The sequence below is a fragment of the Tachysurus fulvidraco genome, chromosome 1 (genome assembly GCF_022655615.1).
Source record: "Tachysurus fulvidraco isolate hzauxx_2018 chromosome 1, HZAU_PFXX_2.0, whole genome shotgun sequence".
Taxonomy (NCBI): domain Eukaryota; kingdom Metazoa; phylum Chordata; class Actinopteri; order Siluriformes; family Bagridae; genus Tachysurus; species Tachysurus fulvidraco.
Window position 1 is genome coordinate 38,578,094 of NC_062518.1, and position 24,671 is coordinate 38,602,764.

Genomic DNA, 24,671 nt, shown 5'->3' on the forward strand with positions numbered 1-24,671 from the left:
CAAAAGTTGCATTATGATTTTTTTAATCATCCTCCAGTTAAACTGTTACCACAACGACTCAGTAGAGTCAAGACCTGGTGACTGTGCTCATGTGAGTTATAATAAATATTGTCAATATTATAATAATTACACAATATATTCTGTTTGATAAAGCATGTCTAATGTACTGCTGCAGTTTTATTAGTTTAATTTGACACCTGTTCTCTGGCCTCTCACCTGACAATCACCTGTAATGTCACTTACTCTATCTGCTTATGTGTCTTTTAACCACACATTAATCTAACTATTTTACAGATGACAACAGGATGCATTATGGGAAAAACACAAGCTAGCAGAGGTGGTGTAATGCTCTGGACAATGTTCTGTTGTGAAAGATTGTGTCTTGTCATTCACGTGGATGTTACTTTGACACACACCATCTTCATAAACATTGTTGTAGACCAAATTCACAACTTCATGTCAACAGTATTCCCTAAAGTGCAGTGGGCTCCTTCAGCAAGATAATGCTCCCTCACACTGCAAACATTGCTAAGGAATGATGTTGCACACAATAAAATAAATCATAATGACTAAAAAGTAGAACTCACACATGTAAAAACATATACATGTGCTTTAATAATGTCTCACTGAGCTCAATATCACTTAGCATTGCTATCTGTCTTTACAAACAGAAAAATAAAATAAATGTATAAACTGTATATTTCATGTTGGGTAATCCTGTTTCTTGCTCAGGTCAGTTTGATCTCGTCAAGATGATTTTTCACAGCAGTCATAAAACGTTCACATGCATCAACATGAAACGTCAGAACATTTCACTGACCAATCAGGTAGCACTTACACTATAAATATTAGTGAAGCTCCCTCTGCTGTCCATCCTTTTAGACATTTGCTTATTAGTGCTGATAAAGAGATTTTAACCTGAGATTTTTATTTCTAAATAAAATATAAATCTGTTTGTGTTTGTGTGTATTTTATCTACACAGACATCAGCAGCTGAACTTTATACATTTTATTGATCAAATTAAATTCTGCAGTAAAAATCAGAGTAAACTGTAAATGATCTTTATTTATATGTGATTTGTAATGACAAAGTTCCACAATCATAATGTCAAATAATTAACAGGTATTAAAATAGTCTGTACAGCATTTTAAAAGGAAAATGAGTTTCTAAAATTTAACTAAAAATATAAAATGTTTCTTTTTATTTTCAACATTTAATAGATGATTAAATTTGTGAGGAGAAAATTCATTCAGTCTTAAATACAGGAGAGATGATCAGTGGTGCTGAATTTTCACCTTCTTTATTTAAACCTGCATTGAAGTATGGATAGAGTTTCTCAGTGAAAGACTGACCAGTGAAAGAGTAGATATGAGAGCTAAACTTTACATCATAAAAGGAGACCAGACCCTCCTCATAATCCACAAACACCCCCACAACCTCCAGCTTCTCTCTCTGTGATAGGGGGACATCAGGACCAGCACAAGCCTTATACTGATTCTCATTCCTCAGCCACACAGTCCAAAATCCATTCTGAGGACTTGGTGTAATCTTCACCTCCCTGTTAATGTTCTCTCTCACGACTCCTAATGTCCACTCGGTTTTCCCTCTGACCTGCACCTCATAATAAAATCTCCCTGAGGAGAAACTCTGCTTTCCCAGAACACAGGGCCATGTATAAAATGTCTGTAATATATAAAGGAGATCCAGGTCTCCACGTCTCACTTGTTTTCCATCATCAGACAGGATGAGTTTAGGATGAGCTGTATCAGGATCCAGAGTCACATCCACTGAGAGAAACGCACAGTGTGTGATATGAGTAAACAGGTAAAAATATTAAATCATCATCCAGTGAATTCAGTGAAGCTGAGTTCAATCCAATCATAAAGCTAAACAGTGAAGAGGAAAGAACAGTGATTTACTCCAACCTTTGTGTGTTAATGTCAGGACACAAAACTGTACAACAAGCTCCAGGCTCGATTGTCTTTGCCTAACACTGAGTAACACGGACGATAAACTTGACTTTTCTATGTTGAAACACTGGAATATATAATGTGAATTAGTGAACACTGTAAAAATAGATGTGAATATTGACTTGATGTAAGCGGATTTTTCCGGAGTTCCAGTTTGCGGCGGTCATTGGTGACGTCACTTACCGGTCAGCAGCCTCTGAATCCCGGCAGCGCTATTTAAGTGTTTCTGCGTGATTTTCACCAGATGATCTCTCTACAGTTACGTCGTGATCTGTGAGTTTTCTCACCGTCCTCCTGTTCTAGTTATTTCTCAGGGACTCGTTGCTGTTTGCCCGAGTGGACTTTTGCCAGGTTGGAGTTACTTTTAATTTTTGTTTCACCTGTTTTTGCGGACTTCAGTCGTGCTCTTTTTGCTGCTACACTTTGTTTTGGTTTTCGGTTCTGGCGCTTTTTTTTTGTGCTATTTTTGCTCTCCCATTTTCCCCGTGGATTATTTCCCGTGTGTGGATTATTTCCTGTATATGGATAGTGACCATGGTGGATTAAAGACCAGCGCTGGTGGACTATTATTGTACTTTGGCTACCTGTTGCTACCTGCTTGTGTTATGAGGTTTGTGCTGTGACTTTGACCTGCTTATGTCTCTGTCTCTATGTTTGTTTTGCATCCCGTGTGAATTCGCACCTGAAAGCAGAGGAGCATGTGGAAGCAATGTGGGGCAACAAAAGCCCTAAACGTGGGTAGTTCTGTGCTGTATTAATACGGTTACAGTAGGATGGTTTTAATCTGGGGCCTTTAACTGTAAATAATTATTCTTACCTGCATACTTCTTCTTCTTTAATAACTCTGTGAAAACATGTAGTTTAATGACATTATACTCCAAATAAAGTAACATTAAACAAACACAACATCATAATATATACACTAATGTACAAAAATTACTGAAATTTTCATTTTTTATTAATTCTTTTGTGATGCTTTCAATACTTTATTTACTATTTCAGCTTCTTTCAGTTATTGTTAGTTTTGGGTGTGAAATGGAGGTGAAATGTTGCTCAGTTTGATTAAGGTTTGGTTTTTGACTTGGCCAATATAAAACCTTCCACTTTTCCCCCTGATTAAGTCCAGTATTTTGCTGGCAGTGTGTTTTTGGTTTATTTTGGAGGTTGTTTTGATGTTACTGAATGCTTTTTTGGGTTTTTCTTCACAGCTCTCACGAATGTTTGTCATCAACTACCGTCGTCACATTTCTTTCTTTTTTCAGATCCTCCCAAATTGTTAAACTGGCTAAAGCAATGCTTCAGAGGAGAAACACAAAGCTCAGTACAAGAGAAAACATTCAGTACTGTGTGATTAATAGGTCACTTTTGGGCAACAAGGAACACATATCAGTCACATTTCTATCACTTGAAGAGACACAGGTTCAGACAAAAGGTGCAATTTTCTGAGTTATTTAACATATCTAAATGTCAGGTGGCTGAAAATCTGATCTATTGTTGCATGTTCACAGGTTGATCTCAAACCAGTGTTTAATTACAATTGACTTTACAACCCAACACATTTGGAGGGAACTGTAAATATTACATTCACAGAAAATCCTAAATTTTTACAAAATCAGGTGTAATTACCGTATTCCACACTCAGTCTCTGCAGTTCTGAAAAGAGAAAAATATTTTGTTTCTTCAGATCAGCTCTGAATTATTAGCAATTTAAATCAAAATCAGAGTCAGAAAGATCTTTATTGCCAAATATGTTTTCACATACGAAAATAGTTCCATGACCTTGTAAGAGGTAGATATCAATAATAAACCTCACAGGACACATTTTTTGCCCTATACTGTGGTATACAGTATATATATTATAGGGCATTCTTACTGATTTTATGAAGCCCATATTCCTGCCAGACAAATCATATTAATGATCTAGAACTAAGGTGTTAATCAAATTTATATTCATTACATTCTATATTCTTCAAGTGTCAGCGTTTTTCAGTGTGTAAATACTCATATCTCAGATCAGTCAACTTATAATAATTTCAGTTTTAAATCCAACATCACTACATCAGCCTAAACAACCTAACAAATTTCCCAGATACCTTTGTGATTACATTTATTCCGTGTGAACACATAACTGAAGTATTTAACAAATTTTAATTGTCTGTCTGTTGGAGGTTGGGGTCTGTTGATTGCTTCATAGATGTTCTATCTATAATTTGTCCAATCCATATGTTCTTAAAAGCACAAAAAATCTTTCTCACCTGCGTACTCCTTCTCCTTATTTATATCTGAAGATAAAACAGATTTGATTAAACACAGTAATTAAACGAATTTGTTTGAAATAATTTAAACCACATAAACAAATGTATAACATGCTAGCTCACATAGTTCATCATTTTAATCAAAGTAATTAAAAATAGCAAATGTAAGGTATAAGCTAAAATTATACTAGTAAACTATAGTCAATGTTTACACTCAACAAAACCTATTTTAAGGAGGAAAAATATTGCTGCTGCCTATGATGTACATGTAGCTCAGCAGTAAAGGTGTAGCTCATTCACTATCAGATTTCTTATAACCACAGTCACTCCTGGTGAAGTCTCAGCATTACAACCAGCAGTATAACATACAGTGCTGATGACAGAAACTCATGATCTCAACACACAGTGCTTCAGACACTGTATAATATAGTTAAGAAGTTCAGGTATAATTACCAGCTTCCAGCATCTGTCTCTGCCTCTCTGAAAACAGACAATATTAAAATGTTAATATTACACTTATTAGTCAGCTATAGTTAAAAATGTGGTGTCTAAGACATTGTGCTCATCTACATGCAATATTATTCTACAAAATTTACATTTACAGCATTTGGCAGACGCCCTTATCCAGAGCGACGTACATAAGTTCTTAAATCTCTAACATTGAATACATTAATGCTGGTTCACTAGGTTACATACTTAAGATACCATGAGTTTAAAACATATGTTCAAAGTTACAATGAAAAAGTGTCAAAGGTTTTTTTTTTTTTTTTTTTTTAATGCAAAAGATAAGGAAAGAAGTGCTAGTTGAAGTGTTTCCTGAATAAGTAGGTCTTTAACCACCGCTTGAAAATAGCCAGTGACTCAGCTGTTCAGACCTCTAGGGGAAGTTCATTCCACCACCTTGGTGCCAGAACAGAGAAGAGTCTTGTAGTATACTTGCCTCTTACCCTGAGAGATGGTGGAACCAATCGAGCAGTGCTGGTAGATCGGAGGTTGCGTGGAATGATGAGGGCTTTGAGGTAAGAGGGAGCTGGTCCATTTTTGGCTTTGTAGGCCAGCATCAGTGTTTTGAATCCGATGCGTGCAGCTATTCCAGGTGGCGACACACATCTCTGCAAAAGGCTGACATCATTGAGCGAAACGGCGTGGTGACCCTGCAGACTCTCCAGTGCCACCTGTTCGGACATCTGCCACGGTGCAAACGGTGCACGAGGAATCCGTTGGGGACAGAAAGACAACCTCTACTGGAATCAGGAAACATAGCCAGTGACCAGTATGGCTATACTACTTCTACTACTGCTCGTCGCGCTTGGGACAGGGATTCCCGTCCAAGCTCATCCGCATGATAATAGGGAACTTCAGGAACCCCATTGTGCACGCTTACCCCCAAACAATAAGAAATAGTGTTTGCATTTGTAATTATACTTCATTATTATTCAGTATAAAAGAAGGGATTGCTGAAATGAATGTTCTTTACTTTAATTAATTTTTGTGCTTAATTCATTTTCTTTCCACATCTCTCTTTGTCGAAAGGAATGTTCTCCCCTCTCTGGTCATGCTGACCTGTGATAAGTGGGTTCTTGTTTTCTTGTTTTTGTACTCTGTGTTTCTGCAAACATAAGCATAATATCGGGAACATAGGATGGTAAGGCTTGCTGATAACGTAACCTTAATCTTAAGGCAATAGAAACGAGGAAACCTATGTCATGTAAAATGTATTTCTGTGTTATGTCATTTTACCCTCTTCTGATTTAATGTTCATGGTTTGAGTCTATCCTGTTCTTTTAGCGCTCTATCTTGACAGTATGAAGAAGACAAGATAGGCTGACCTGAGATTACTTGCAGGACATTCAGTTTCTCTTTGCTCATGTACAGGCTTATTGACCTTCAATGCCTGGATAAGAGTTGTGAGGAAGCAGCATTCTTGCATACCCCTATCTATGTTGAAAAAACTTCTCCCCCCGCCTTATTTCATACACCATGGCTTACTGTATTTCATTGCATATATATTCTGTTCTGTAGCTCAGTTCTTTGAGCAGCTGTTTGGAATAAACCAGCGCTCCTATTGTTTTGCAGAGATAAAGGGATGCGGACGAGTGCGAGGAGGAATCTTTCTTACAGGAAGCCAGTGGAGGGATCACAACAGTGGGGTGGTATGCGAGAACTTTGGCAGGTTGAAAACAAGCCGGGCAGCTGCATTTTGGATCATTTGCAGAGGACAGATTGCGTTCATAGGTGGACCTGCCAGCAGTGCATTGCAGTAATCCAGTCTAGAAATGACAAGAGACTGAACAAGTACAGTACCTGAGCAGTCTGTGTGGACAAAAATGTCCGAATCCTTCTAATGTTGTAGAGAAGAAACCGACATGAGCGAGTCACATTAGCAACATGAGAGAAAAAGGACAGTTGATTATCCATGGTTACGCCAAGGTTGCGAACTGTGGCTGAAGGGGAGATCAGATCGTTGTGCAAGGATATAGCAAGATCATGACCTGGGGATGAATCACCTAGGATGAACAGCGGTTCAGTTTTGCTAGGATTGAGCTTTAACTGATGAACAGTCATCCATGATGAAATTTCTGCCAGACATGCTGTGATCCGGTCAGAAGCTGTGGAATCTGAGGGTGGGAAAGAGAAGATAAGTTGTGTATCATCAGCATAGCAGTGGTAAGAGAACCCATGTGATGAAATAACTTCACCAAGAGAGTGAGTATACAGGGAGAAAAGAAGAGGACCAAGTACTGAGCCCTGTGGGATGCCAGTGGAGAGTCTGCATGGAGCAAATGTCACTCCCCTCCATGTTACCTGATATGAGCGTCCTTCCAGGTAGGAGGCAAACCATTCCCAAGCTGATCCGCAAATCCCAAGACTCTTGAGGGTGGATAAGAGAGTCTTGTGGTTGACCATATCAAACGCTGCTGAAAGGTCAAGGAGGATAAGGATGGATGACAGTTTGGCTGATCTAGCAGTATGTAGCTTCTCAGAGACATCCTAAAGTGCTGTCTCTGTAGAGTGAGCTGCTTTAAAGCCAGACTGGTTGGGATCTTGGAGGTTGTTCTGTGAGAGATAGACAGACAGTTGATTATAGACAATGCGTTCAAGAATTTTTGAAAGAAATGAGAGAAGTGATACCGGTCTGTAGTTACTGATGTCTGATGGATCCAGAGCAGGTTTCTTTAGGATGGGAATAACCCTTGCTCTCTTGAAAGTAGTTGGTAGTTGACCAGATGCTATGGATCTATTGACGATAGTGGAAATGAAGGGCAAGAGGTCTTGTGAGATGTTCTGGAGCATAGTGGTAGGGAGAGGATCCAATGGGCAGGTGGTAGGATTGCAGGACTGGATGAGTTGTAAAATCTCTTCTGCTGCCACAGTTGAGAAATGTGACAACGGAGGTGTAGGGGAATGCATACTCTGAGATGTAAGTGCAGTCGGGGCTGAAGTGAACGTCCGGCAGATTTCCTCAATCTTCTCCTGGTAGAAAGAAGCAAAGTCTTCTGCAGTCAGGGAGGATGATGAAGGTGGAGCCGGGGGGTTGAGCAGAGAAGAGATGATGTTGTGGAATTTCCGAGGGTCATGTGAGGAAGCTTCAAGCTTTTCCTTGTAGAAGGAAGTCTTGGCAGAAGTCACATCTGAGGAGAACTTGACAAGAAGTGTTCGGTAAAAATCAAGATCTGCATCAAGTTGTGATTTCTTCCACTTTCTCTCTGATGATCTTAGCTCTCTTCAATTGTTGCGGAGCACATCTGAAAGCCAAGGAGCAGAACAAGAAGTTTTCTTGGGTTTAGTGAACATAGGGCAGAGGAAGTCCATAGTTTAGGAAAGAGATGAGAGGAAAGTATCTGTGGCTGAGTCCAAGGGTAGTGAGGAAAAAGACTCAGTATCAGGAAGGGAAGAAAGAGTGCCAGAAGCTACAGATGAAGGGGAGATAGAGTGAAGGTTGCGGCGGGTAAGAGCGAGGGGGTGAGAGGTAGTTTTAGGTAGGATAGGTAGAGTGATGGAGTGATGATACCAGGTGATGATCAGAGACATGTAGTGGGGTAGCAGTCACGTCTGTAGCTGGAGAAGGACGGGTGAAAACCAGGTCCAGGACATTGCCTCCTTTGTGTGTGGGGATGTAGCTGTTGAGTGTGAGGGTGAATGAGTCGAGAAGAGACAGGAGGGAAGAAGAATGTAGTTTGTCAGAGGCCAGGTTGAAGTCACCAAGCACTGTCAGGGGGGAGCTATCGGAAGGGAAAGCACTAAGCAGTGAGTCCATTTCTTCCAGGAAGTCTCCTAGGGGACCAGGAGGGCGGTAGACAACAATGATAACAAGGTTGATTGGAGAGGTAACTGAAATGGCATGGAATTCAAAAGAAGAGATGGTTAAATAAGAGAAGAGGAGAGGTGTAAAGCACCATTACAAAATAATGTAATCTACTAACTTGCATAAAAGGGAAGTATTTGCCCCATTACTGAGTCCTCTGTTTTTGAATGTCACATATACTGTAACAGTTTCATATCTTCAAACAAAATTTAATTTGACATTGAAAATAATAAATAAGTAAATAAATTAACATTTGAAAAGATAATTTCATTCACTGTCAGAAAAAGTTATCCAACACCAGCTGGTCCTATAGGTACAATCTCATAAAAGTGAATATATGTATTATTCTCACTTAATGACATTAAAATCATTCATTAGTCTGGCATGTGTGCTTCATAGATAAAAATCTGTATTAGACTAGAGCTCCATTAAAATGTGTACAAATGTTTTGACCATTCAGTTTTGACCATTCAGTAAGAAGCAGATATCATTCATAAACCTCACAGAAGGCAGGTGAACACATTTTTGCCCTATACTATGGTATATATCTATTATAAGGCATTCTTATTAATCTTATGAATCCCATATGACAGCCAGACAAATCATGTTAGTGATCTAAAACAGGGGTGTCAAACTCATTCACAGTGGGCCAAAATATAAAACAGATACAGTCACGGGCCAAACTGAATATTTATTGTAAAATTAACTGCAACTGATATGTAATGTTCAACCTTTTTCATATGGAAACAAACTTTAATTTTGCTTAAATACATGATTTGGAACAAACAGAGCTTGATATTACAAACACAGTAAATTTGTGTAAATTTGAAATAAAAGACACATCAGTGGTGTTCATTTTGCAAACTTTGACCATACACTTTTTGACAAACTCTCCCTCATTATGGTTCCAGGCAGATTTTGCAATCTCTGCTGCCACAATAATGCTAGACTTTACAGCAGCTGCACTTTTTGATTTTGCTTTCATGAACATAGTCTGCCGGGAAACTAGACTGTTTTTCATCTCCTCCGCCTTCTGGAGCTTCTGCTTTATGTCCAGGTCCTTATACTTCTCATAATGTTTTGTTTCATAGTGTCTTCTTATGTTCTATTCTTTTGTTACAGACACGTTAGCACACAAGACAAAAGGTCTGTTCTTTATATTCGTGAACAGATAATCTGCCTCCCACCTGTCTTGAAAGCTCCTATTGTACATCGTTCATTTGGCCATTTTTGTGGAGGGTGGAATTAACTTGCCCGATGTGACTGTAGCATGTTTGTTAATGACTGTCAACAGAGAATGAGGGGCGCTTGCTGTTTGTGACTACGCGTCAATACAGTGGCAAGGCATTCTGGGATTTTTAGTATTAGCGGATCATGCGGCTAGCCAGCTGTAATGCACATTTGATATGATCTCGCGGGCCAAATATAATTACACCATGGGCCAAAGAGTTTGACACCCCTGATCTAAAACGAAAGTGTTTATAAAATGTATATTCATTACATTCTATATTCTTCAAGTGTCAAAATTTTGTAAAAACTTTCATCTCAGATCAGTCAACTTATTATAATAATTTCAGTAAACAGTTTTCATTGTCTTAAACACGTTTTGTGTGAAATCTACATCACTACATCAGCCTAAACAATCTAACAAACTTCCCAGATACCTTTGTGATTACATTTATTCAGTGTGAACACATAACTGAAGACAACCTCTCACTAACACATTTTAATTGTCTGTCTGTTGGAGGTTGGAGTCTGTTGATTGCTTCATAGAAGTTCTATCTATAATATATGTTCTTAAAAGCACAAAAAATCTCTCACCTGCGTTCTCCTTCTCCTTCTTTATATCTGAAAATAAGACAGATTTGATTAAACACAGTAATTTAAACAAATTTGTTTTAAATAATTTAAACCACATAAACAAATGTATAAAATGCTAGCTCACATAGTTCATCATTTTAATCAAAGTAATTAAAAATAGCAAATGTAAGGTATAAACTAAAATTATACTAGTAAACTGTAGTCAATGTTTACACTCAACAAAACCTATTTTAAGGAGGAAAAATATTGCTGCTGCCTATGATGTACATGTAGCTCAGCAGTAAAGGTAAAGGTGTAGCTCATTCACTATCAGATTTCTTATAATTACGGTCACTCCTGGTGAAGTCTCAGCATTACAACCAGCAGTATAATATGCAGTGCTGATGACAGAAACTCATGATCTCAACACACAGTGCTTCAGACACTGTATAATATAGTTAAGAAGTTCAGGTATAATTACCAGCTTCCAGCATCTGTCTCTGCCTCTCTGAAAACAGACAATATTAAAATGTTAATATTACTGTAATGAGTCTGCCTGTGTTTTGCCCTTTTTCTGTCTGCTGTCTTGCCCTGCTGTTAATTGTTTGCTATGCCCACTCATTTGTTACCATGGACACTAATAGAACTCTATCTTTCCCCCAGGTGTGTAGTCTTAGTATTTGATTGTCTCTGTGTTGTGATTGGATCCTGTTTGGTATATCTACTCTGTTTGTTCACTTCCCTGGTATTAGTCGTTGTTATAGGTTTATGTCTATGTTCCTGCTTCCTGTTTTGCTCAGTGTTCTGCCCTGTCTTGCCTGCCTGTCTGTTTGCTTGTTTCTTGTTTTGGATCAATAAAAGTTTGAACTGCATTTGGATCCTCAATCGCCTTTGCCGCATCGCGACAGAACGACTAACCGTCTATGGATCCAGCAGAAATCTTGTTTTGCCTACGTCAGGAGGATTCCCCAATCGAGGAATATGCTGAGGTGTTTGTGGACCTGTCTAACCAGGTGGACTTCGGGGAAAAGGCTCTTAAGGACCTGTTTAGGCATGGAATAGAGAACAAGGTACGCTATTTGATGCCTTTGGGCCGAGAGATGGGGTCTTTCACAGACTTCGTCAATTTAGCGTTGCTCCTGGGCGGGTCCTCTCTAACCGTGAGCAGGAGAGAGACGGATGCCGGCCTTAAATATTTTTTGGGGGGGCAGTAGGCATCGGGGTCCGTGTACTACGGAGCCAAACCATCCACGGACGCCCGAATGCTCTACAGTAACTCTGTCCAGCCCAGTCCTGTGTACGCCTGTGACTGAGCCTGTTCACATGGCTGCTATACCGGCAAACTCCGTTGAGGCCTGTGTGAACCGGCTGATCTCCAACCTGGCGGATACCCCGATGATGTCGATTTGGGCAGCCGGCATCCCTAAGCCATCTGCTTCACCAGCCGGGCCGACCGGGTCGATGGAACCAGCCGGGCCAACCGGGTCGACAGAACCAGCCGGGCCGATGGCGTCGACCGGGTCTTTGGAGCTCTGAATTCCGAACAAGCTCGCCGAACCTGAACCTTCTGAATCTGTTGTCCTGAATCTTGAGCCTGTCTTGGAACTTCCGGAATGTTCTGGGTCGTGTAGCCCAGCTAATATGGTTACGCCTAAGCTCAATAGACCCTCTGCCCAGTCCAAGAGGGATAGCCATGAACTCTCTGCCTGGCCACCAACTCCGCCATGGTCCCTGGCTCGACCTGTGGCACCACCCTGGCTTCCAGCTCTGCTCGGGTCTCTGTCTCCGCCTCCAGTACCACCCTGTCCGCCAACTCTGCCATGGTCCCTGGCTCGACCTGTGGCACCACTCTGGCTCCCAGCTCTGCTCTTGTCTCTATCTCCACCTGCAGCACCACCCTGGCCACTAACTCTGCTATGGTCCCTGGTCTCACCTACAGCATCTCCCTGGCCTCCTGCTCTGCTGGCGCCGCCCTGACCTCCTGCTCTGCTGGCGCCGCCCTGGTCTCCTGCTCTGCCGGCATTGCCCTGGCCACCCGCTCGGCCAGTTCCGCCACAACACAAGCTCGACCCGCCCTCCCACTCTTGTTGTGCCTTCGCTCCACCCTCCTGGACTGGTTTCTGCGGCCTTGGGAGCGTTTGGAAGCTGCTGGGTGTGTGTGTGTGTGTGTGTGTGTGTGTGTGTGTGTGTGTTCTGTAATGGGTCTGTCTGTGTTTTGCCCTTTTTCTGTTTGCTGTCTTGCCTTGCTGTTAATTGTTTGCTCTGCCCACTCATTTGTTACCATGGACACTAATTGAACTCGATCTTTCCCCCAAGTGTGTTTTCTTAGTCTCTGATTGTCTCTGCATTGTGATTGGTTCCTGTTTGGTATATCTACTGTTTTTTCACTTCCCTGGTGTTAGTCGTTGTTGTAGGTTTATGTCTATGTTCCTGTTTCCTGTTTTGCTCAGTGTTCTGCCCTGTTTTGCCTGCCTGTCTGTTTGCTTGTTTCTTGTTTTGGATCAATAATAATTTGAACTGCATTTGGATCCTCACTCGCCTTTTCCGCATCGCGACAATTACACTTATTAGTCATCTATAGTTGAAAATGTGGTGTCTAAGACATTGTGCTCACCTACATGCAATATTATTCTACAAATAATGTAATCCACTAACTTGCATACAGGGGAAGTATTTGCCCCATTACTGAGTCCTCTGTTTTTGCATGTCACATATAACAGTTTCATATCTTCAAACAAAATTTAATTTGACATAAATGAAAATAGTAAATAAGTAAGTAAATTAACATTTTTCGTTCACTGTCAGAAAAAGTTATCCAACACCACTTGGTCCCGTAGGAACAACCTCATAAAAGTGAATATATGTATTATTCTCACTTAATGACATTAAAATCATTCATTAGTATGGCATGTGTGCTTCATAGATAAAAATCTGTATTAGACTAGAGCTCAATTAAAATGTGTACAAATGTTTTGACCATTCAGTTCCATTATCTTGTAAGAAGTAGATATCATTAATAAACCTCACAGAAGGCAGGTGAACACATTTTTGCCCTATACTATCGTATATATATCTATTATAGGGCATTCTTATTGATGTTATGTATCCCATATGACAGCCAGACAAATCATGTTAATGATCTAAAACTAAAGTGTTACATTCTATATTGTCCAAGTGTCAAAATTTTTTAGTTTGTAAAAACTCTCATCTCAGATCAGTTAACTTATTATAATAATTTCAGTAAACAGTTTTCATTGTCTTAAACCTGTTTTAAACACATTTTGTGTGAAATCACTACAGCGGCCTAACAAACTTCCCAGATATCTTTGTGATTACATTTATTCAGTGTGAACACATAACTGAAGACACCTCTTACTATTTAACTATTTAATTCTCTGTCTGTTGGAGGTTGGAGTCTGTTGATTGCTTCATAGATGTTCTATCTATAATTAGTCCAATCCATATGTTCGTAAAAGCACAAATAATCTTTCTCACCTGCGTTATCCTTTTCCTTCTTTATATCTGAAGATAAAACAGATTTGATTAAACACAGTAATTTAAACATTTTTTTTTAAATAATTTAAACCACATAAAAAATGTATACAATGCTAGCTCACATAGTTCATCATTTTAATCAAAGTAATTAAAAATAGCAAATGTAAGGTATAAACTAAAATTATACTAGTAAACTGTAGTCAATGTTTACACTCATCAAAACCTATTTTTAAGGAGGAAAAATATTGCTGCTGCCTATTATGTACACATACAATAGCTCAGCAGTAAAGGTAAAGGTGTTGTAATGAGGTGTCGTGAGACGGATGATCCATTTGCACGCATTATTATGATACTCGTGGTACAACAGGCTTAGGTCAGAGTCTGCAAACACAACAACGTAGATGAGGCAGAGATCAGAATCAGAAACACAGGCAGAAGGTCAGGGCAGGCGGCATACAAACGTAATTCAGAGCAAAACAGTACAAAGTCAGTAACCAGGAAGACAGAGGGAATAAACGCTCAGACCGATAGCAGAGGCAAATCGAGACTTCGCACTGGCGTCAAGTTCAAGTTCATGTTTTATAGGAAACGGGTAATTGGCAGCAGGTGGCGGTGTAATTAGCCCCGGTGCGGAGATGCAGTCCGGAATCACCTAGTACTCAGGTGAAGGATCCCTCTGGATGCGCTTGGTGGAACTCAGCGGTGAGCGAGGGGTCCAGGATGTCCCTTGCCTTCACCCACGAGCGTTCCTCCGGGCTGTACCCCTAACAGTCGACCAGATACTCGAGTTGGCCACCCCGTCGTCTGGAATCCAATAGGCTGTGGACCTGATACGCTTCTTCTTCGCCTATCAACAGAGGCGGTGGCACCGGTGGATCGGCAGTCTCCTCTTGCCCTCCTCCTGTCCTGAAAGGTCAGAGAGATACAGTAAGTGTTTGGTAGCGTCAGGCGGTATGACACAGGGTTTATTTGCTTGATGATCTTGAATGGACCCACGAACCTAGGGCTGAGCTTTTTGCAGGGGATGGGGAGCCGAATGTCACGGGTGGAGATCCACACCCACTGTCCACGTCGATAATCTGGGTGCGTTCTGCGGTGTCTATTGGCTTGAATTTTCTGTTGTTTTAGTCTCCTCACTCCTTCGGAACCAGTCATCCACGGCAGGCAGATCGGAGGGTTCACCGGCACAAGGGAATAAGAGCGGATGATATCCGAGGATACACTGGAAGGGCGTGAGGCTGGTCGCTGGTTTGGTTAGTGAATTTTGTACATACTCCACCCACATGAGGTACCTGCTGACCAGGGTCGCTGTGGAATGGGTAGTGGTTGTAGCAATACGACTGAGAATTGATGTGTAGCTTTATATTTACATTTACATTTACAGCATTTGGCAGACACCCTTATCCAGAGCGACATACATAAGTGCTTAAATCTCTAACATTGAATACATTAATGCTGGTTCACTAGGTTACATACTTAAGATACCATTTAAAACATTTAAACAGTTTAAAACATTTGTTCAAAGTTACAATGAATAAGTGTCAAAGTTTTTTTTTTTTTTTTAAATGCAAAAGATAAGGAAAGAAGTGCTAGTTGAAGTGTTTCCTGAATAAGTAGGTCTTCAACCGCCGCTTGAAAATAGCCAGTGACTCAGCTTGCCTCTTAGTATACTTGCCTGAGAGATGGTGGAACCAGTCGAGCAGTGCTGGTAGATCGGAGGTTGCGGGGTGCAGTGCGAGGAATGATGAGGGCTTTGAGGTAAGAGGGAGCTGGTCCATTTTTGGCTTTGTAGGCCAGCATCAGTGTTTTGAATCGGATGCGTGCAGCTACCGGAAGCCAGTGGAGGGATCAAAGCAGCGGGGTGGTATGCGAGAACTTTAGCAGGCTGAAAACAAGCCAGGCAGCTGCATTTTGGATCATTTGCAGAGGTCGGATTGCGTTCATAGGTAGACCTGCCAGCAGTGCATTGCAGTAATCCAGTCTAGAAATGACAAGAGACTGAACAAGTACCTGAGCAGTCTGTGTGGACAAAAATGGCCGAATCCTTCTAATGTTGTAGAGAAGAAACCGACATGAGCAAGTCACATTAGCAACATGAGAGGAAAAAGACAGTTGATTGTCCATGGTTACCCCAAGGTTGCGAGCTGTGGCTGAAGGAGAGATCAGATCGTTGTGCAAGGATATAGCAAGATCATGACCTGGGGATGAATCACCTGGGATGAACAGCAGTTCAGTTTTGCTAGGATTGAGCTTTAACTGATGAGCAGTCATCCATGATGAAATTTCTGCCAGACATGCTGAGATCCTGTCAGAAGCTGTGGCATCTGAGGGTGGGAAAGAGAAGATAAGTTGTGTATCATCAGCATAGCAGTGGGAAGAGAACCCATGTGATGAACTTCACCAAGAGAGTGAGTATACAGGGAGAAAAGAAGAGGACCAAGTACTGAGCCCTATGGGATGCCAGTGGAGAGTCTGCATGGAGCAAATGTCACTCCCCTCCATGTTACCTGATATGAGCGTCCTTCCAGGTAGGAGGCAAACCATTCCCAGGCTGATCCGCAAATCCCAAGACTCTTGAGGGTGGATAAGAGAGTCTTGTGGTTGATCGTATCAAACGCTGCTGAAATGTCAAGGAGGATAAGGACGGATGACAGTTTGGCTGATCTAGCAGCATGTAGCTTCTCAGAGACATCCAAAAGGGCTGTCTCTATAGAGTGAGCTGCTTTAAAGCCAGACTGGTTGGGGTCTTGGAGGTTGTTTTGTGAGAGATAGACAGACAGTTGATTATAGACAATGCGTTCAAGAATTTTTGAAAGAAATGAGAGAAGTGATACCGGTCTGTAGTTAATGATGTCTGATGGATCCAGAGCAGGTTTCTTTAGGATGGGAATAACCCTTGCTCTCTTGAAAGTAGTTGGTACCTGACCAGATGCTATGGATCTATTGACAATAGTGGAAATGAAGGGCAAAAGATGTGTTGCACATGGTACAACTTCTAATGAAATCACGGGTGTCTCCGCACAGAGAGGGCCATCAGAATTTATTTTGAGCCAGTCGGGTTTTGGCCGAGATGACTGGGTGACCGGAGCTGGGCAAGGCATGTAGTAGTTTCAGAAGGGTCGACCGTAAATTTTCTGGCATGTAGGTTTTTGTGGTGGGACAGTCGTCAGGAGGCGGAGAGAGCACATTAGCCTGAGAAATCTTTGTCATGATGTCCCATTGAATGGGAGCGACAATCTGAGCCTCGGGGATTATGGGCTCTCGGGGAGTTCTTGTCAGGTTCATTGTCAAGGCGGGAGAGTGCATCGGCTTTGATATTCTTCAATCCTGGTCTGTAAGTTACTGTAAAGTGGAAGCGTGTGAAAAACATAGCCCATCGTGCTTGGCGAGGATTCATTTGTTTGGCCGAGCGTAGGTATTCAAGGTTTTTATGATCCGTTAGAACAGTAAACAGATGCTGAGTGCCCTCTAGCCAGTGTCGCCACTTCTCGAAGGCCGCCTTCATGGCCAGCAGCTCACGGGAGATAATTTTTTGGAAAAGTAGGCACAAGGAAACATCTTAATAGCCGGACCTTGTTGCTGAGAAAGGACCGCTCCGATGCCACTACTGGAGGCGTCTACTTCGACCACAAACGGCTTAGCCGGGTCAGGGTGGTGCAGGATGGGAGCGGTGGTAAAGCACTTCTTCAGCAGGTTAAATGGCTCTGACCGCTTCAGGGGACCACGTAAGACGGGACGGTGCCTTCTTCATCATAGAAGTGAGGGGCGCTGCGATCGTGCTGAATCCATGGATGAAGCGGCGGTAGAAATTAGCAAACTCTAGGAAGCGTTGTAGCTCTTTGATGGTTTGGGGTCGGGGCCCCTTCAACACTGCCTCCACTTTAGGGTCATGCACGCACTTTTCAGCTGTCACGTAGAGCTGATGTTGAATCAGGTGCTTCAGCACCGCTCTCACGTGCTGGACGTGTTCTTGCAAGACCCAGGATCAGGGTGTGATGAGGAGAGGTAATGACATGGAATCGAATAGTTTCGTTGTTACAGGAACCTCGTTGTGTGGTCTATGAGGGCAGGAAGACAGCAGGTGTCCGGAGTTACCACAGTATAAGCAGAGTCGATGATGGATGTGACGTGCTCTCTCCTCAGGGGTGAGGTGAGTGTATGGGTCCGGCATTCTCGAATAGCGGGATGCATGTGGATGAACGACAGGCTCTGATCAGGTTATCGATTCGGATAGACAGCTCCATGAATTCCGATAGGTCTCTCCCCTCATCACAGCAAGCGAGTTCGGCTTGAAGCTCGTGGCTCAGACCTTTGTGGTAGAGGAGTTTGAGGGGACACTCCTCCCAGCCCGAGGAGAGTTTTGGAGGTTTTAGTCTGTTGATTTTTTCATAGATGTTCAATAATTTGCTCAGTTACATCATAGGTATGATCTTAAAAGCACAAAAATATTCTCTCTCACCTTTTTGAGAGATAATCGTCTGCTTCTGCATCTCTGTGGATAAAAAAATTATAAAACAGATTTGGTTTGAAATATTTTGTGGAAATTCTATATATAAACAAATCAAAAATGATTAGTTAAGCTATAAAATGTATAGAGAGTGACAATAGATTAGCAAATGTTAGAAAAATTAGCAAAACATTAATAAAATATTTATTAAATGAATTCTTTAATGTGTTTTATTTTTTTTCTATTTATGTATTTTTTACGAGTATATTTGATCTGTTCCTCTGCTCTGTTTAGAAGTGATTGATTTTTAGCAGCATTTACTTGTGCATAAAATATCATCATTTTATGTCCTCTTATATCCTCTACTGGACATCTGGCATTACAATCTACTGACATTGTAATGCCAGATGTCCTCTACTGGACATCTGGCATTACAATGTCTGTAGATTGTGGATTGTAATTTTCTGCTAATATGATGGGAATAGAACGTTTATACACCCCAGTAAAAATGACAGATTTGTGATGTGATGTAAAAAGATAAACTAAAATAAACCATTAAGAGAGTAATCAGTACTTGACATATATTCCTGCAGCTCCTTTAATGTTGCTGCATGTCTCTTAGTGTAATGTGTCTGTCTGTGTTTTCCCCTTGTTTCTGTCTGCCGTCTTTCCCTGATGTTAATTGTTGACCCCGCCCACCTATCTGTTACCATGGACACTAATTACATTCATTCTCTTCCCCAGGTGTTTTGTCTTAGTCCTTGTCTGTCTCTGTTTTGTGATTGGTTCTCGTTCACCATATATACTCTGTCTGCTCACTTCAATGTTGTTGGTCGTTGTTGGTGTGTGCATGTCCATGGTAACAGATAGGTGGGCGGGGTCAACAATTAACATCAGGGAAAGACGGCAGACAGAAACAAGGGGAAAACACAGACAGACACATTACACTTAGCAGCTTCCTTGGTAAGTTTTTTGTCTTGACAATTTACACATTTTTGGAAGGAAATCCTGTTCTTAGTGATGTGAAAAAAATCCAGCTGATCTTTATTTTGAATTAATAAGAATAATTGAATTGATGACAGCTTCATGATAATTACTTTTTAAAATGAGATTTATTTGAAGGTGATTGTTTTATTCTGAAGACAGCCACAACACCAAATATAAAACATTTGCAAATTGGTTATTGTAACTTTATTATGTATTTAAGCTTTTCTATTTGTTTTTACTTAATTTTTAATCTTTTACAATTTCACAATGAGGATGAAAGTCTTTTTATATCCATTGTATGTTTATGTACAGTGTTTAAAAGTTCTCTCTCACTTAATTATGTTAAGTCTAAAATAGCTGTTTTATAATCTGCAGTATACCTTAATGTTGTGGTGTTATTAAATGAAGTTAATTAAATCTTACCTTTCTTGTGATAAACAACTGCAGTTACGATCAATCCAACAGCAATAAGACATGCTGAAACTGAAATCCCGACAATCCACTTCCAAGCATCAAATACTTTACCTAAAATTAACCACGTTTAACACATCACATATTTTAAACCATTCAATTAATTTATAGGTAACAAGGTGTATTATTACACACAACAGTGTTGCAGTATTGTTAATAGATAAAATAAAAATAACTTGTAAGTTTAGATGCATAAATGATGTTCATCAATCTCGTGTCATTATTAATTACCTTAATCTGTAATGATTACAGTAGAATGTAACAATCTAACTTAAGTATAAAAGTTTTATATTCACAAACACTTACTATTGATGATAATCTCTGTCTCCATCATGTGATGTTGTTGCTGAAGTCTGCAGTAAAACCTGTTAGAGTCGCTATAATCATAAACAGTGATGCGGCTTTTCACACTAAAGCCCTCAGTGTCTCTGTGTATCTGTGTATCTTCAGCAGTCAGAGTGACTCCTTCTCTGTCCAGCCACAGAACATCGGGTTCAGGTTTCCAGCCTCTGGACTCACACACTAGATTAATCCCTCCTGAGTTATCTAAACTCTCCATCATTATCACTGGTATGCTTCCCTGAGCTACAGTCAATAAAGAAAAAAAATAATAAAATTAACATTTAATGATACAAACAGACAATAATATACATCAATTAGAAAAGAAAACATCAATAATAATTAACCATCAGTAATTAAATCTCCCCAACAGAAACCAAGTCAAAGCTAAATTTAGTTTTTCTGAAATTTTGTGAAACCTTCATCACAGAAATTGATCTTACCCTCTACAATGACCTTCACAGTGATGTCATCGTACCATGATTTGTCCTCAACAAGACACTTATATTCTCCTTCATCAGAGACTCTGAGATCTGACAATTTGAGTGAAGCGTTGCCTTTCTGTAGCTCCTCTTTAAACAGTGAAGTTCTTCCTCTATAGGACTGAGCCTGACCTTCATTTTTGTCTTCATGATTCCTATAGAGATGCACTAATGAGTACTTTACATCGAGTTTGAACCACTGCACTGTCATGTCCACAGCACTGGTGTTGGGTTTGATAAAACAGGGCAGAACCAGATCTTCACCAGCTACAGCAACAAGAGGAGCTTTTGGACCAATAACCTGTAAACTCTCTGTATTGTGGTGAAAAAAAAGAGCAAATACAATACATCACTATATTCTGTGCATGTAACATGACTGACTTTATTTAATTGTATACATTTTTTAAATATAGAAGCAAGTTTTTACATATTTTTACAGAAAAGCACTTGTTTTTGTCAGAGAAATATATATATATATTTATGTATTACAAGAAACATTTAAGGGTGCATTAAAGAAATACAGGTAATTTATGGCAAACATTAAAGTTAAATTCATGTTAGTAGTTTACAACAGGCACTTATCAGAGTCACACTGTTCTGGTGGATGAATGATGTTCTGATATAAAATAGATATAAATCAACAAATGAATTTAGTAAAATACATATTTTGTTTACAAAAGTTAATATAAAAATAGAATTCAAATTAAACATCTGAATGGGTAAAATGAAAGCTGTAATTTGAACTGTTATATGGTTGATGGTGCCAAATGGGATTTAAAAAAAGAACATAGGAAGAGGAAATAGAGGTTGTAGGGGAACCTGTATTTATATTACTTTAACATTATGAATTTGCATTAAGAACAACTTACATAAATGCAGTAAGACTAAGACTGATAATATTAAAACAGGCGGTTAGAACTGAAGTAAAATAAATTAAATGCTCTGCCAAGTAGTTATGCTGTTTTCATGTGCTATAGTAATTATTGTAAATAATAATTTCCCCACTAGAAGGTGTATTGTATTGTCTGTTTGCACTGTTTCATTTCGTGCACTGTTTTTGTCTTGCACTGTTTAAACAAGGTTGCACACATGAAATTTATGTGAACATGTTAATCTTACTTAAACTATTTTATTGTTAGTGCTTGATATTTTAGTCATATTTAGCAAGATACCTAAATAATTTGTGCTTTGTTGTTAATATAAATGAGAGTGTGTGTGCCCTGCGATGGGTTGGCACTCCGTCCAGGGAGCATACAGTACTATGGGGTCAGAATTGTTTCGTTATTCTGAATAAATACACTATGATCCACAAATAAATATAAAGAGTTTCACAAATGTTTTTACAAATTTCACAAAAAGAAATGAAATTCACAAATAAATAAAATGGGATTTGCAAATAAAAAAAATATTTATAAATTGTTTTTATATATTTATAAATATTTATAGTTTTAAATATTTATAAATCATAAATCCACAATCCACAAATGCGTGCGTGATTCATAAATGCACAGAACGCGATTCACAAATGAGCAGGAAGCAATTCGCAAATAAATACAATTTATAAATATTTTTTTTATTTGCAAATCCCATTTTATTTATTTGTGAATTTCATTTCTTTTTGTGAAATTTGTAAAAACATTTGTGAAACTCTTTATTTATTTGTGGATCATAGTGTATTTATTCAGAATAACGAAACAATTCTGATCTCATAGTTTAATGCCTAAGTTTTAGCATGTTGCCAAGTGGTGGCCTTTTTAATTTTTCACAAGAAGAATTTCTATTTAAAGATTTTTAGGTTGCCATGTGTCACTCCAGAAATCAGTTTTCTCAAAAACAAATGTTCTAACTAAATGTACGTATGACTCAGAGTTTGGTAGTTGAGCCTGGAGTCATATCAATGTATCTACTGGACTTCTTTCTAACTACCTGCCAACTTCCCTCAGCCTAAAGGAGTTACTCAGATGAGCAGTGAAACGTTGTGTTCTAATTAGAAAGAAGTCCACTTGACATGACTCCACTTCCCACATGGATGACTGAGAATCTTCACATATGACTCAATAAAAATATAAGCACATAAATCATCTTTAATACAACAAGCTTAAAATTTTAATTAAACAGCCACACACATGCAGCGATTTTGTGGACAATATTAAAACGGAAAGGCAAATAATATTTGCAATTGTCTGTTGTAAAAACAGCCACGTTTGCTTTTCTGTTTACGTGAAGGTACAATGTACAATTTCGAGTTACAACCCTGCTATATTTCAATCTCAATTACAATTCCCCATTTGCTATTTCACTTCCGCCTGCCAAAACTTAAATATAATCACAATTCCCTTTACATTTGCGTTTCCATTATCTGCACGTAAACTTGTCAATCATCATTGGGGGTGTGAGATTATATTATGGGGCGTTTTTGTATCTGCAGTGACGTCATTCAGTCAACCTTTGTCCCGAACAGAATGTGTGCAGTTTTTATTTACTCTTTATTAATTTCATAAAGAAGTTATATTATGATATCAATAGCTCTGTAGGTCTGTGTCATTGAATCTGTCCAAGATTTCTAATTACAAGAGGAATTTGTAAAGGTTGCGGTAACTCATCACTTTTATTTATAATGGTTGCAGAACTGCTATCCATAGTGATAAAAAAATGGTATTAAAGGGCAAAACGTGTTAGACAGATAAATAATAATGCAGTTTGCAGATCCCCCCCCCCCCGTGAATTTCTTTTGTGGGTTGTAACTTGAAAGACAGGAAATTCATTTGCAGATGAACTTTACTTTTCCATTTGAAATGTGACATACATTGTGCCTTCAATTAAACAGTATCAGTTTTAATATTGTCACTCCATACACACACATACACACAGACACGCAGACACACACACACACACACACACACACACACACACAGAGTTTTCATACCTGATCGAGATTTGATAAAAGTGACAAGAATAAGAGTCACACACCAAAGCATTTTCCCTGATAGAAAGTGTATCGTAAGACGATGCTAGAAGCTTCTTCGTCTAAGTCAACACTTTTATTTTCATTTTGTATCACATGATACCCTTTGTGTCCCACTTCCCCATTAAACTGACTAATCCAAGTTTGATGCTCTGAATTACAGCATGCAGAAAAAAAGATTTCATGATGAACAAAGACACAGACACACACATTAAAGTTATTACATTAAAGTCATTAATTGTCACATAGTTGTTTGACTCCTTTTTAAAACCTAATGATAACTGAAGTGACCTTAACAACCCTGGTCAAAAGTTTACATATCCTTGAATGTTTTGCCACATTAAAAACACACTGGTTGACACACATAGGTTTAAATGGCTATTAAAGTTAAGTTTCCAAATCTGTGACTCATTTTTATTATTTATAATTGTTATTAGTGTCTGTGTATAAATAGTTAGTGAGTCAGCTCTCAGCTACAGTATAAGCCCATTACTGTCTCCACCACTTTAGGGAGATCTCAATTGTGTAGTTTGTGCAAGGCAGCCCACAAAAAAATTACAGGAACTGGAGACATTTTGCCAAGAAGAATGGGCAGCTATACCAACTGAGAGAATTGAAGACTTAATGCACAATTATTCCAAAAGACTGCATTCCATCATTGATGCTGAAGGGGGCAAAACACCATATTTAGTACTAAAGGTATGCAAGCTGTTGAACAGCTATTATTTACTTATTTTCTTTTTTTTTGTTATGTTTTGTTTGATGATTGTGCCATTCTGTCATGCCTTACATATTATGAGTCCTATAAGCAATAAAATAAATTTGTCAAAAATGGAGATTTGAACTGATTACAACATGAGCAATTTCTACAATAGATATATAAATGTGAAATATTTTTGTTTGCCCTTTTAAAATTTGGATATAAATTTATTTCACTCACACTGAATGGCAGAAAATTTTTCATTCATTCATTCATTCATTCATTCATTCATTCATTCATTCATACATTCATTCATTTTCTACCGCTTATCCGAAATTCTCGGGTCACGGGGAGCCTGTGCCTGTCTCAGGTGTCATCGGGCATCAAGGCAGGATAGACCTCATAATAATATCTCCCTGAGGAGAAACTCTGGGACTTGTTTTCCATCAGCAG

The 24,671-nt window shown here is 39.3% G+C and overlaps 1 protein-coding gene across 1 annotated transcript; it reads right to left on the reverse strand.

Annotated features, from left to right (window-relative positions):
• Positions 1 to 1,000: 1,000 nt before the first annotated feature.
• Positions 1,001 to 24,271, reverse strand: LOC113663136 (butyrophilin subfamily 2 member A2-like). Its single transcript, XM_047812436.1, has 13 exons — positions 23,480 to 24,271; positions 20,515 to 20,865; positions 20,039 to 20,317; positions 19,685 to 19,786; positions 18,287 to 18,319; positions 13,828 to 13,854; positions 10,814 to 10,840; positions 10,354 to 10,380; positions 4,680 to 4,706; positions 4,227 to 4,253; positions 3,598 to 3,660; positions 2,789 to 2,815; positions 1,001 to 1,788 (listed from the first exon to the last, which is right to left on the reverse strand). Exons 1-13 carry the CDS (start codon positions 23,529 to 23,531, stop codon positions 1,247 to 1,249), a joined length of 1,584 nt encoding a protein of 527 aa, XP_047668392.1. The 5' UTR covers positions 23,532 to 24,271; the 3' UTR covers positions 1,001 to 1,246.
• Between the last annotated feature and the right edge of the window lie 400 nt (positions 24,272 to 24,671).

Bases quoted from the DNA above. Each gene is read 5' to 3' on its own strand.
- LOC113663136 (XM_047812436.1), bottom strand. From the start codon at position 23,531: ATGCTTTGGTGTGTGACTCTTATTCTTGTCACTTTTATCAAATCTCGA. The intron at 4,707-10,353 runs GTGAGAGATTTT...GTCTGTTTTCAG, and splicing joins GAAGGAGAAGGAGAACGCAG to AGAGGCAGAGACAGATGCTG. The intron at 2,816-3,597 runs GTAATTACACCT...ATGTTTTCACAG, and splicing joins GAGACTGAGTGTGGAATACG to AGTTATTAAAGAAGAAGAAG.